Below are 13,001 nucleotides of genomic sequence, written 5' to 3' on the forward strand. Positions count from 1 at the left end.
ACCACCTGAATCACCCAATTAAGGCCAGCACCCTTCATCTCCTGCCTGGCCACCATGCCCACCCCGTGATCCAGGTGCCACCGCAGATGGCAGCCCCCCAAGTCCCACATACCCATCCAGTCCCACAGGGATGCATTTCCAAGCATTCCCACAGCATTTCCAATTCCCCCTGTCTGTCCTTTGCTGTGTCAGCACAGGGATGGTTGGGCTGGCCCCACCCTGTTGCCCTGTGGGATTTTTGGTTTCCCAATGTGGGAAGGAGCTCAAAGTTATGCCAAACCCCCCCCAGGGGTGTCCGACTCATCCTGCTTTGCCGGCACCTCCGCTGGGAATAAAACCACCCATCCTGCTGCCGGGAGGGCAGAGGTGCTGCGCATTCGGCAAGGTAAGGACGGACCCGGCCTCAGAGCCTTCAGCTGCCAACCAGGTGGGACTGGGATGAACGGGGACGAGTTGGGATCAGGAGCTGCTCCTTATCCCAGCAGTGGGGGCTGTGGTGAAGTTTTAAGGCTGTGGAAGAGCCTGGCGTGCCTGGAATGCTGGCAGTGGTGGATGGGGCTGGTGGGCGGTGAAGACATGCTGGTGGGGGAGTGGAGCTGGGTGATCCCTGGAGCTGGAACAGGCAGACTCAGAGCAGTGGGACAGGATTTATCTTCTTCTGGTGAGCTGGCAGACTGCCCACACCAGCTCTGCAGCCTGCTCTGCCCACCATGACACACTGTCGCACACCAGGACTTTGGAAGGATCTACATGTATTTTCCTCTACCCCAAATCCAAAATAGTGTTCTGAGTTCATCTCCCATTGCTGCATTCCTGTGACCCAGCATCAATCCTGGAAGAATGGGGACTGTGACACTGCAATTGTCCCTGCTGGCTGTGGCTCTCCTGTGCCCAGCCACTGCCATGCTGCGCATCGGTGCCTTCAACATCCAGGCCTTTGGTGACACCAAGATGTCCAACAAGGAAGTGGCAGAGATCATCATCAATGTGAGTGCAGCCTGTGCACCATGGGGATGAGCTGTGTGCTGGGACAGACCCCAACACAGCTCCTGTGCCACAGACGTGGGGATGTGGCTGAGGATGGGATGGCATCGCAGTGCTGGGGATGGCCTGGGCAGATGAGGGCTTGGTGGGATGTTGGGCACAACCTGCAGTCCCTCTGAGCTCTCCCTGGGGACATCTGCCCTGGCACCAGGGGACACGCAGGTCCCCGTGGTGCTGAAGCCAGGACTGTGTGCCTGGCTGGGAGATGGGTGGACCCTGGCCCTGAGCTGTCCCTCGTGGCTCGCAGGTGCTGCGCCGCTACGACGCGGTGCTGGTGCAGGAGGTGCGCGACTCCGACCTCAGCGCCGTCACCGAGCTCATGGAGCAGCTCAACAGGTACCAGAGGGGCTGGGGCTGGGATGGCAGCACCAGCAGGGGAAGCCAAGCTGCCTGAGCAGTAAGAGGAAAAAAACCAGTTGTCCATCAAGAGAGTTTATTTTTGAAAGGAAGAATACGAGAAACGTGCTGGGGCAAGGAGGAAAACAACGCTGGGAATAACCCAGTGAAGGGAATGGGGACACAAGTGATACAAATCCCTTCTGAAAGCTGTAAGCTCAGCAGAGCATGCAGGATGGAAAGGAACTACAGCTCTGGCAAGCTCTGCCTCCAAAATCCAACAGGACAAGGCAGAAGCAAGAGAAGGGGAGGAAGGGACAGGCAGACCTTGCACCCCACGACCCTGTGAGGGGCAGCAGGACCCCAGCAGTGGATGATGCTTTGAGGGGGAGCCTAGGAGGAGAAGGGGCTGCTGGGGTGGGCTAAAGCTGAGCACAGCAGGGTGGCAGCCCCTCCACCGGCTGGGTGCTCATCCTGTTTTGGGAGAGGGCACAGCTCGGGACCATGCAGAAGCCACTGCTGCCGTGTGTAAAGGCAGCTGGTGCTCCTGAGCAGGTGCACCCAGCCACGTCCGCACCCCTTCCGCGTCCCCTCCAGCACGGCCACAAAGCAGCCAGGGCAGGGAGGGTGACGCTGAGTGCTGCAGAGCCCCAGGCTGCTCACTGACCTAATTTAGCTCTGCAGCAAATGAAGGTGAGGAATGTCCCTGCAGAGAGAGGGTGGCAGGAGCTGCCCCGTGTCATGCTGTGCCCAAGGAGCCACCTGGGGGAGAGGCACGGGGGGCTTCAGAGCTTCCATACCTCATGTCACCCCACATCCAGGACACAGTAACCCATGGGGACTCTAGAGCAGGACCAGCTGGTGCAAACCCTAGGGCCACCCACCTCATGGACATGCCAAAGCCAGTCCAGGATGGCCCCAGCCACATCACTGTCCTGCCTTTGTGTGTCTGCAGTGCATCCACATCCTCATACGACTACGAGATCAGTGGCCCCCTGGGACGGGAGAACTACAAGGAGATGTACCTGTTTATCTATAGGTAAGGGGGGTAGCAGTGCTGCTGACTGTGCCATGGCACTGCACGGCCACCAGCACCATGGAGGGGACACAGGGGCTGTGCCAAGTCCCAGGGTTACCATCCTTTTGTTCCCACAGGACAGATGTTGTGTCTGTGGTGGACACCTACCAATATGAAGACCCTCAGGATGTCTTCAGCCGGGAGCCATTCATCCTGAGGGTCTCAGCACCCAGCACCAGTAAGTGGGGGAAGAGGTGGCCACAGGTTGTGGCATGGGTGGCCATGATGCTGACATTCCTCTCCCCTGGCAGAGGTGAAGGAGTTTGTGCTGGTGCCCCTGCACTCAGCCCCACACGATGCTGTCGCTGAGATTGATGCACTCTACGACGTCTACCTGGCCATCATCAACAAGTGGGGGACTGATGTGAGTGTCACCAGCACGGGGGGGGGCCCAAGGTTGGGCACAGAGGCCCAGGGACTGTTTGACCCACACTGGGACCCTGCTCCAAGGCGAGCACAGCTGGTGCAGGAGCGGTGGGGTGGGAACCCCATTCCTGCCCCGTGACAGGGCAGTCCCTGCCACCCCCACGGCAGGGCTGGTGGCAGGAACAGCCCATCACTCACACCACGAGCCTCCCGTCTCCCCTCAGAACATGATGTTCCTGGGGGACTTCAATGCCGACTGCTCCTACGTCCAGCCCAGCGACTGGTCATCCATCCGCCTGCGCACCAGCGACGTCTTCAAGTGGCTGATCCCCGACAGCGCCGACACCACCGTGGGCAAGTCAGACTGTGCCTATGACAGGTGAGCACTGCCACCACAGCACCACTGTCCCTTCCCTGGCACCCCCCTGCCTGCCCTGCACTGCCAGCAGGGGCAGGAGTGGCACCCACATCTCCCCTGCAGGATCGTGGTGTGTGGGAACAAGCTGAAGAGAAGCATCGTGTCCAACTCAGCGGGTATCTACAATTTCCAGCGTGATTTCCAGTTGGACCAGGAGGAGGTGAGCCAGGATCACACATTTGGGGCTCTAGCAGGCACCAAAGCTGAGCAGGCCCAGGCTGCAGGGCTGCCCTTGTCTCTTCAAGGGGCTCAGGGTGACAAGGGAGCCAAGGGTGGAAACAGGACAGGGGATTTGGGGTCACTGCCTATCCCCATTGGGAAGAGACAACATGTACAGGCTTTCTTATGGTCTTCCATGGGCAGGACTAAAGGTATGGGGTAACCCAAGCCAATCTTCAACCACCCATCACTGGCACAGAGCCCCCAGATGAGACATGGGGGCCTGGAGGGCAGGTGGCCCTCTGCCAGTGCCCACCCCAAGCCACGCCTGGGCACCTCTCCATGAGAGGTGCCAAAACTGGAGCCTTGTGTGTCGAGTGTCTTGGGGCTGGGACAGTGTGCCCCCTCCAGCAAGCAGAAGGTTCAGCCCCAGCAGCACAGTGAGTGGTGAGTGCCTCACTGAACATCTCCCATCTCTCGCCCTCCTCCAGGCCCTGGCAGTCAATGACCACTACCCAGTCGAGGTGAAGCTGGCGGCCTGAGCTCCTCCTGCAGCCACAGACCAGGATCCAGCTCCAGCTCCCACCACCAGTCCCCGTGAAGGTGCTCCACTGGGCCCCATCCACAAGCCCTGTGCATGGGCTGCCCCACATCCCAGTCTGGAGAAGGATGGCAGCTGGCTGTGCCCAGACCCCCAGCCCAACACGGACCAGAGCCTGGGGACAGGCCACCAGCCAGGACACTGTGACCACAGACAAGGCATGGAACAAAGCATCAATCTCCTACCTCATTGAAGATTTATTGACAAACCTCATTTCACAATTAACTGTTGGACAGGAGGAAGGACAGCCAAGGACCGTCGGGCTCAGGCCACAGCATGCTGAGACCCTGTCCCTGTCCATTCCTTGGGGGCTGAGTGGGCTCTCCCTGCCCTTGGAGAAGGCAGCAGTGGTGTCAGGCACTCTACAGGCACAAAGGGAAGGGGCAGCCATGGGGGCAGGTGGCACGTCACCGATTGCTGGCACTGCAGGTGGCTTTGCTGTGAGACCAGCAGCTAATGCAGCGTTTCAGAGGGTGACTGGACCTCCCAGGGACCAGCTGGACCCTCAGCTCTTCCTCTTCTTCAGCATCTCCATGTACATGCGAAGGGACTTCTGGATGGACTCTTTTGAGACAAAGGTGATGAAGTTCTTGATGTCTTCCTCCCGGTGAGCTACCAGGCGGTCCAACACCGCCTTCCTCATCATGGTCTTGGTGAGCTGGCGGGCGTGGTCTGCAGAGGGGACAGCAAGGGTGAGGAACAGGCCCTGTCCTCACCCCTGACCAGCCCTCACTGCCACCACATGCAGGTCTGATGGGGACGGATCACACAGCAAAGTGCACTTGAATGCAGCGGGGAAAGGGGTAAGAACAACCCACCAGCTGGGAGCTGAACTGGAGAAATTCTCATACAATAAATTATGGTTGTACTGCTCAGTGGGGAAATGACTGATCTACTGGCAAAGACGACAAAAGGTTGTGTACTTCCTTCTCTCTGTGCCCTCCAGAGCCATATCCAACTCCAGTACACACCAGTAACCAAACAACCTTTCCTCTTATTTGAAACTGCTGTGGCTCTAAGCTCCTCTGAACCAATCCCTTCAAACCCCGCTAGACACTCTGCTCCTGCTGACCACGCTGTACAGAAGCCAGCAAGATCTCCCTCCAGCTCATCCCTGGGCCTGTGCCATTCCACACGATATGTGGATGCTGCTGGAGCAGCAGGGGCTGGTGGAGCTGAGGCCTCGAGCACACATCTGCTCACACCCTCTCAGAGGCAGCTGCAGAGATGTGGCAGCACATCTGCTGCACAGATGTTTTGTTTGTGCACTTAGTGACCATGAAATGAGGACTGACCCCCTCCATCCAACACTGGGAACCCTGCATTGCTCCAGCACCCAGGTGCTGAAGCCACCTCCACCCAGACAGTCCTGATTTAGGGGAAGGATCTGCACGGGACCTCCTGGAAGTCAGGAGAGGGCACAGCTGAGACATGGTCTCCAGTCTGGGGGGGTGAGGTGTCACTCTAACACCAGGACAGCAGGGAGGAGAGGTGGCACGGGCTGGGACAGCTCAGATCTGTGGAGAGCCCTCTCCCAGCCCAGGAACCTTGTGCTGCAGTCACAGAGCAGCACAAACACACGATGCCTGTGCTGTCTGCCTGTCCTCATCCACACCCCCATCACTGCCTTCCAGAGTGCCAAGAGTTGATTCAGACCACAAAAGCAGCCTGGCAGCCACCCAGGAACTCTCACCCAGCCTGTTCACTCAGCTCCACGGCAGCTTTCCTGGGCTAACACCTCCACTGACAGAGATTCAGTTTGTCTGTGGAGCTCAGACACCTCCAGACTGACTCAGCAGGGCTGGCAGGATGAGCTCAGCTGGAGCCATGTGCCCGGAGTGTCAGCACAGAGTCCCTCTCTGTTAGCCCAAGGCTGCTGGGACTGCTGGGCTGAGCCTTCCTACCTCCCAGCCACCCAAACCTCCCCTTTTAATGGAAACTGTTACGTAGCTCCCAGGCACCAGCCCTGGCATCCACTCAGACCAGGTGCCCTCCACTTCTGCCAGAGGTTTACCAGGAAGCGCCAGCCACTGTGCCATGACAGCTGCAGCCTTCTCCATGAGCTTCTCCTCTGGCACCAGCTCGTCCACGAGGCCCAGCCTGTGGGCCTCAGGTGCAGGGTGGAGGGAGCCCAGCTGGAGGGAGCGCTCGGCCACTCGGTGCCCCACAACATTCACAAAGGTGTCCTTAAACCTGCAAGAGACGGCAGGGAGAGCCACACTCAGGGGCAGCTCACCCAGACATCAAGAGCTGGCAGCAGCCTGGTCCCACTCCTCGGGTTCGGTGCTCTGAGCAGCAGCTGTGGGCTTAGTCACGATGTGAAAATGGTGTGAGAAGAGCCATTTTTGGTAGTGCCCCAAGAGCGTTCCCTCTCCTCTGCATGAAAGCTGCTCTTCTTACTCTCAGTGCCTGTGGGTACCCACTTGCTGTGACCAAAGCTCCTTCCCAACAGTACTTATATACATTCCTAAGGCAAACAAGGGCCTGTGTGTCAGTATCTTAGTGCTCCTGTGCTGTCAGAGATCTGCACACCACAGATGGGTGGGGATTTTGCAGGTACACAGTGTGTACCCAGAGAAAAGCCTATTCCCAGACTGAGCCTGACCCACGAGATCTCCCAGCACTAGCTCTGGAGTTAACTGCAGGGCCCAACTGAGGTCCTTGTTGGTCCAGGATGTGAAGACATTCTGCAGCCTGAAACCTTTTCAGATACGTGCAGGACAGGACAGAAGTGAGGTGTCATCTCCCGCAGCAGCAAATACCTGACCTCTGACACACAAACCACACTGCCATGACCAGCTGAACTGGCATTTATCCTTGAAGATGAATTCTTTCTAGAGACCTACACATGCTGCTAGAAGTGGGAGGCACTGGCCTACCAGAAGGGAGCCACAATGCCCAGCTGGGCTTCGTTCAGGCCGATGCTGAATTTGGGGTTCTCTGCCATGATCCTGTAGTCACACGACAGGGCGATAAGGCAGCCCCCAGCCGGGCTGGACCCCTGGCAGAGAGAAGGACACAGTGAGTCCAAGACATGGTTACAAACACCCCCCAGCCTTGCTGATCACTCCAGAGCATGGAAGACACCAGGAAGACAGAGCAGATGTCCCCCAAATTTCTGATCACCTGATTCAATACAGTCCTAAAGAAGATTTCTGATGTTTATCAGGGTTTCATAGAATCACAGAAGGGTTTGGGTGGGAAGGCACCCTAAAGCCCATTTCATTCCAAGCCCCCTGCTACAGGCAGGGACACCTTCCACTAGATCAGGTTGCTCAGAGTTCCATCCAGCCTGGGCTTGGACACTTCCAGGGATGGAGCAGCCTCAGCTTCTCTGGGCAAAGTGTTCTAGGGCCTCACCCCCCTGACAGGGAAGATTTCCCTTCCATTTGTGACCATCTTTTCCACGGCTCAGTGCTGCTCAGCCCTGCACAGGATGCCTGAGAGAAAACCCAAGTGCCTTCAATGGGGGGCTGTGGACAGACACCACTGTGAGCTGCCAGGGCAGCACCACCCTGGAAAATGAAAACAAGACACCAAATATATAATAACCCATCCATGGACACAGACACTCCAGCAGCTCTTCCCTGCTGGCCAAGAAATCCCGTCTGGAGGAGCGAAACCTGCTGAAAATGCTGAAATGCTGCTGTAACCCAGCAGTGCCTGCACCATCCCACACTTCCACACCTCCCCACAGCCCACAGAACTGACAGACACGGATTTCTCCCCAGCATCCCAACAGACACATCCCTGGATGCATTCCAGCCTGGTTTTTCAGCTGGCCCTGCCCAGGCAGCCCAAAGCAGCAGGTGACAATGCCACCCCAGGGACGGCAGGACGTACATTGACTGCAGCCACTGTCACCATGCTGGAGCCGTAGAGCCGCAGCCACATCTCCTGCACGGCTCTCCAGAAGGCCGTGTAGTGCTCCACGTTCTTTCCACACATCTCCGTGATGTCCAGGCCAGATGAGAATATTTTGGGGACAGCCTGGAATTGGGAGAAGACAGGTGTCACTGAGAGTCACAGGGAAGGAAGAACCTTTTAGCTTTTGGCCCAGCAGCTTGAGGGAAGGGAAAGTGAGGAATATGTGATATAAATCAGGGTCTTTTGGGGTTCTGAAAACATCTCCCCAGTGCTCCCACAGCCTGGATCATCCCATTACCCATGGCCTACAGTGCTGGGCCTCTGCTTGCAACGTAGTTTGTCATTGTCAGGGTCCCTGTGTGAGTACATCAGCCACACAGCACAAAACCTGTCCTGTCCCATTCCCAGGCACCACCTTGTCCCCACACCACATCTGAAGATAAGCACTGGCATTTCCCAGCAGCTCCCTGTGGGTGAGCCAGGAGATGTCACAGGATGTGTCAGGTTGACACATAAGCAGATTTGATTTTCATCAAAGCACAACACTTGGCTGTCATTCTTCTGCTAGAAAAGGGCACAGAAGAAGGATCATGGCCCTTCAAGAGCCCCCTGCCCTCCTCTCAGAGCCAGTCCAAGCTGCCTGGGGACCCTCCTGTGCCAGTGACCCAAGGCAGGAGCAAACACTCACAGAGGTGATGATCACACCCCGGCACGCCCGGTCATTCTCCAGCTTCTCCAGGCTGATGGAAAACTCTGTGAGGAACTCCAGGCTAAGGCTGTTGACTGGGGGACTCTTGAACTTCATCATGGCAACGCCTGTGCAGGGTAAACACAGGGACATCAGACCCCCCCCCACAGCAGCTCACACTGCCCTGCCCAGGGGAGCTTCACCCGCCTCCCTGTTTCCCTCACCAAACTGTGTGTTCCCACTCCTACTCTACAGCACTCCTGGCATTTAAAAGCTTCCAGAGCAGCAGAGCCAAGAGCAAGGTCCTGTCTTTGCCCAGATCCACCCCCAAGCCAGGGTCACTCTGCGGGTGGTGGACCTGGAGCACACACCAGGCCATGCGTGGTGGCACTCCACGTGTCCCACAGCCCAGCCACCTTCCGGGTCACGGGCCCAGCAGTTCCCTTCTCCCTGGGCTCAATGGGGAAGGTCGAGCGTGCAGCTTCAGTCACAGCAAACAGCCTGTGTCCAGGGGTCACACACCTGCTGGAGCCTGTCAGCGCCATGGGAAGGACTCTGGACCCTTGTCCTTGCTCAAACTGCACTGCCCTACCCAAAGGGTCCTCCCTGAGTGCTTAGCCTGGGTGCTGCAGCCATGCCCAGCTGGGAACAGCACGAGAATACACCCAGGTACCTGGAAGCAGGACCTGGGAAGCCACAGGGAGAGGAGCCTTTGTTCAGGGCAGGGACACAGCCCCATGACAGCTATTCCTGGTAGCCAAGTCACAAAATTCCCAACAGCTGTTCCCTGACAGAGCACTGCCACGCTAGCAGGTGCCCAAAGCAGGGACCCCCAGAGAGGGGACAACGCACAGGCAGGGGTCAATGACAGCCAGGATTTGCCTGTAGCGCCAACCACCTGAAGTGCCCGCAACTGGTGAGACTCCCAACCCCAAACACTTCTCCCCGAGGCCCCTAAGCAGCTGCGACATCGGGGGCTGTGGTGACTCCCCATGTCCAGAGCCACACCTGCCACGGGACAGGGGGGAAGGGACCCTGCCTGTGCCCCACAGTGCCCGCGGGTTGCGGGTGTCACTGCACAGGTGCCACCCGCCGTACCTGAGCTCTCGTCCAGCTCCACTTGGATCTTGCTGTTGCTGAAGGAGCGGCACGGGGCGAGCGGGGCCCCGGGGGGCTGCGGGGGGCTGGGCGGCGGCCGGGCAGCCCTGTCCCACGCTGGGAAGCGGCGGCACAGCGGCAGCGCACCTGGGGGACACACACACGTAAGGACGGAAGAGCACAGCCCGCACAAGCGTGGGGTGCGCTCCCCAAAAGCGCTCTGCGCGGCCAAGGCGGGACACGGCGACACCCTGACCCACGCAGGGAGGATATAGGGACACCCCAACCCACGGCAGGGGGACACGTGGAAGCGCCCTGACGGTACGGGGTACCCTGGCGGTAAGGGAGAGGCACGGAGAGGCAGCGGGGGCTCGGGGACACGCCGAGCCCGCTGCAGGGAGCGGTCGGGGCAGGGTCCGGGCGCACCTGAGCTGCCGATCCGGCGGGCGAGCACCGCGGCCGCCATCTTGTGCCCGGCTCAAGGGTACGGAGCGGGGCTGGGGGCGGGGCCTGCGAGGGGCGGGGCTTAGGAAAGGGCGGGTCCCGCACCTTCGCGTGAAGCCCCGCCCAGCGCCCTAAAGCTCCGCCCACCGGCGGGGCTGCGGCGCGCACGCGCTGCCCCCTCGTGGTGGCCCTGCCGCACCGCACTGCACCGCACCGCACCGCCCTGTCCTATTCCGTCCTGTCCTGTCCTGTCCTGTCCTGTCCTGTCCTGTCCTATCAGCACTGCACCGCCCTGTCCTGTCCCGTCCTGTCCTATCAGCAATGCACCGCCCTGTCCTGTCCTGTCCTATCAGCACTGCACCGCCCTGTCCCGACCTGTCCTGTCCTATCGGCACTGACCGCTCCGTCCTACCTGTCCTGCCCTGCCATGTCCTGTCCTGTCCTATCGGCACTGACCGCTCTGTCCTACCTGTCCTGCCCTGCCGTGTCCTGTCCTGTCCTGCTGGCACTGACCGCTCTGTCCTACCTGTCCTGCCCTGCCGTGTTCTGTCCTGTCCTGTCCTGTCCTGCCGGCACTGACCACTCTGTCCTACCTGTCCTGCCCTGCCAGCACTGACCGCTCCGTCCTACCTACCTTGTCCTGTCCTGCCCTGTCCTACCGGCACTGACCGCTCTGTCCTACCTGTCCTGCCCTGCCCTGCCTTGTCCTGCCGGCACTAACTGCTCTATCCCACCTATCCTGTCCTGCCCTGCCCTGTCCTGCCTGGGGGACTCTCGAAGATCATGGCTGCCCGGCCTGTCCCTGCTGCCCTGCATCCAGCCAGTTGCCCAGGGTCCCTCATACACTTTTCCCCACCTCAGAGCCGAATATCCCCGGCACAGAGCCCCGGAGCTCTGGGCCGGGGCCAGACGCCCCCGCAGAGTGCTGGCCCGGGGCCTCGGCGCCGGGAGCCCCAGTGCTGGGCCGTGCCAGCGATGGCTGCGGATCTCATCACGGTGAAGGCTGCCCGGGGGGACACCGCGGGGGCAGGGCCGGCCTTGCAGAAAGCGTCCGGCAGCGGGATGGCGGGGCTGGCACTGCCCGTCTGCCTGATCCTCGCTGCCGCCCTGCAGGGCGGCCTGAGCCGGGCACCGGGGCCCCTGGCCCGCCCCGGCCCCCTGCTCCTGCGGCTGCGGCGCCTGGAGGAGCAGGTGGGTGCCCGGGGCGGGGAAGGGGTGCTGCCCAGCCTGTGCCAGGGGACACTCAGCATTTCGGGCTGGACAGGGACCCGACATGGGGAAGTAGCTTCACCCCTTCCACATCATCCCACCCCCTTGCAGTTTCTCCGGCTCCAGGAGGTGACCCTGAACCATCTCCAGAGCATCGCCAGCAACTACAACGTCTCCTACAACATCGATGAACGTTTCCAGGCGCTGGCGGAGCAGGCGGAGGCGGCCGGCGCTGCCCGGGCCGCCCTGGGTGCCGAGCTGGCCCGCGTGGCCAGCGCTGGCCGGCGGCTGCGCCGCAGGCTGAAGAGGCTGGAGGGGACGGTGGGTGCCCTGGGCCCACCACACGGCCTGCTCACCCCCCTGCCGTCCGCACCGGTGGAGGCTGGCACCGAACCGCAGGGTCTGCCAGACACGGCCCGGAGCCGGGGCGGCCAGCAGGAGCAGCAGCCCCCGAGCCAGGCTGCCCGCAGCGCCCCCGGCCCGCACCGCCCGAAGGCGAGGCGCTGGCAGCAGCACCGGCAGGAGGAAGGGCACCGGCTGCCGGCTGATGCCGGGCCCGGGGGAGCGCCCGGGGAGGATGAGGAGAGCCCTCGTGATGCAGCACCAGGACCCCAGGCCGTGGCACCGCTGCTCCCCACCGTGACTGCGGTGCCCCGGGAGCAGCCCCCAGGCCCCCAGCAGCCGGGGGAGGGTAGGTACGGACCCCCCGCCCCTGTGCCCACCTCCCCCGCCTGTCGCACCGGTGCCGTCCTCCTCTTCCCCAACACCTCCGCTGAGCCCGGGGCCGTCCTGGAGCTGGGGCCACACCGGGGGCTGCGGGCGATGTCACTCTGTGCCTGGCTGGCCACCCCAGCGCCGCGCCTCGGTTCTCTCCTCTCCTACGCCGCCGAGGACGGGCGCAGCGAGCTGGCCGTGCATGGCCACGCCGGGGATCGCCCTGGCTCTGCGCGCTTCGTCGTGGGGGACGGGCAATTTCGGGAGCTGCCGGTGGTGCCGCTCCTGGATGGCAAATGGCACCACCTGTGCCTCACCTGGTCCTCCGGCCAGGGCCAGTACCGCTTCTACGTGGACAGGAGGCTGCTGGCTGCCGGCTCCGGCTTCCAGCGGGGCCACGAAATTCCCGCTGGTGGCTCGCTGGTGCTGGGCTGGGGGCAGGACCGCCCCAACGTGGACTTCGGCATTGCAGAAGCTTTTGTGGGACACCTGGCTAGCTTCGCTCTCTGGAGACGGGCTCTCCTGCCCGGGGAGGTGGCCAGAATGGCCACCGGGCGGGGGATGCCCCGTGGCCCCCTCCTCACGCTGGCCGATGCCTCCCTGCAGGGCGGGGTGCGGAGGGTGGCGTGTCCCTGCCTCCAGCGCTGCCTTTGACGAGGCTGACAGCAGGAATGGTGCCGGCTGCCAGCGGTCACGGCTGGCTCATGAAGCCTCTCCCGACGTGAGCTGAATCCTCCCAGGGTGATGGGACACCCAGCAGGGAGGGCGTGTCGGGACCGGCACCAGCGGAGGGGGGGAAAGGGGTCTTGGCAGCCAGTACGGCAGAGGTGGGACCAAAGCCAGAGGTCGCCTGCTCCTAGAGGATGTACAGCCCATGGTTCCTATTAAAATGCTCCGAACATTAGAGAAACCTCATTTATGTCTGTCGTGCTCATTCACAGTAACGCTCGGTGCCGCTCACAGCCGGGCAGGAACTGCT

General features: G+C 61.1%; 3 protein-coding genes across 4 annotated transcripts; 2 read left to right on the forward strand and 1 right to left on the reverse strand.

Annotated features, from left to right (window-relative positions):
- The first annotated feature begins 591 nt into the window (after window positions 1-591).
- LOC134559465 (deoxyribonuclease-1-like 2) lies at window positions 592-4,072 on the forward strand. Its single transcript, XM_063414239.1, is given in 8 exon segments — window positions 592-987; window positions 1,292-1,380; window positions 2,336-2,419; window positions 2,536-2,686; window positions 2,688-2,822; window positions 3,049-3,203; window positions 3,306-3,402; window positions 3,893-4,072. Coding segments are annotated over 8 exon segments (909 nt in total). The 5' UTR covers window positions 592-840; the 3' UTR covers window positions 3,944-4,072.
- Window positions 4,073-4,177: 105 nt separating this feature from the next.
- ECI1 (enoyl-CoA delta isomerase 1) lies at window positions 4,178-10,221 on the reverse strand. The gene is made up of 7 exons (XM_063414238.1): window positions 10,082-10,221; window positions 9,656-9,802; window positions 8,558-8,685; window positions 7,846-7,992; window positions 6,882-7,003; window positions 6,017-6,195; window positions 4,178-4,674 (listed from the first exon to the last, which is right to left on the reverse strand). The coding sequence occupies exons 1-7, from the start codon at window positions 10,119-10,121 to the stop codon at window positions 4,508-4,510; spliced, it is 930 nt and encodes a 309-aa protein (XP_063270308.1). The 5' UTR covers window positions 10,122-10,221; the 3' UTR covers window positions 4,178-4,507.
- PTX4 (pentraxin 4) lies at window positions 9,878-12,933 on the forward strand. Of its 2 annotated transcripts, XM_063414237.1 has the most exons (3): window positions 9,878-9,976; window positions 10,961-11,290; window positions 11,420-12,933. In XM_063414237.1, exons 2-3 carry the CDS (start codon window positions 11,075-11,077, stop codon window positions 12,674-12,676), a joined length of 1,473 nt encoding a protein of 490 aa, XP_063270307.1. In that variant the 5' UTR covers window positions 9,878-9,976; window positions 10,961-11,074; the 3' UTR covers window positions 12,677-12,933. The 2 variants fall into 2 exon arrangements, with proteins under 2 accessions (XP_063270307.1, XP_063270306.1); XM_063414236.1 differs by lacking the exon at window positions 9,878-9,976 and having other exon boundaries at window positions 10,420-11,290.
- The last annotated feature ends 68 nt before the right edge of the window (window positions 12,934-13,001 follow it).

The sequence above is a fragment of the Prinia subflava genome, chromosome 17 (assembly GCF_021018805.1).
Source record: "Prinia subflava isolate CZ2003 ecotype Zambia chromosome 17, Cam_Psub_1.2, whole genome shotgun sequence".
NCBI classification, from domain to species: domain Eukaryota; kingdom Metazoa; phylum Chordata; class Aves; order Passeriformes; family Cisticolidae; genus Prinia; species Prinia subflava.

Excerpts from the sequence above, each read along its gene's own strand:
- ECI1 (XM_063414238.1), bottom strand. The coding sequence starts at position 10,121 with ATGGCGGCCGCGGTGCTCGCCCGCCGGATCGGCAGCTCAG. Across the intron at positions 9,803-10,081 it reads CCGCCGGATCGGCAGCTCAG|GTGCGCTGCCGCTGTGCCGC; the intron begins GTGCGCCCGGAC and ends TGTGTCCCCCAG. Across the intron at positions 4,675-6,016 it reads ACAGTGGCTGGCGCTTCCTG|ACCACGCCCGCCAGCTCACC; the intron begins GTAAACCTCTGG and ends TCCCCTCTGCAG.
- PTX4 (XM_063414236.1), top strand. The coding sequence starts at position 10,883 with ATGGCTGCCCGGCCTGTCCCTGCTGCCCTGCATCCAGCCAGTTGCCCA. Across the intron at positions 11,291-11,419 it reads TGCGGCGCCTGGAGGAGCAG|TTTCTCCGGCTCCAGGAGGT; the intron begins GTGGGTGCCCGG and ends ACCCCCTTGCAG.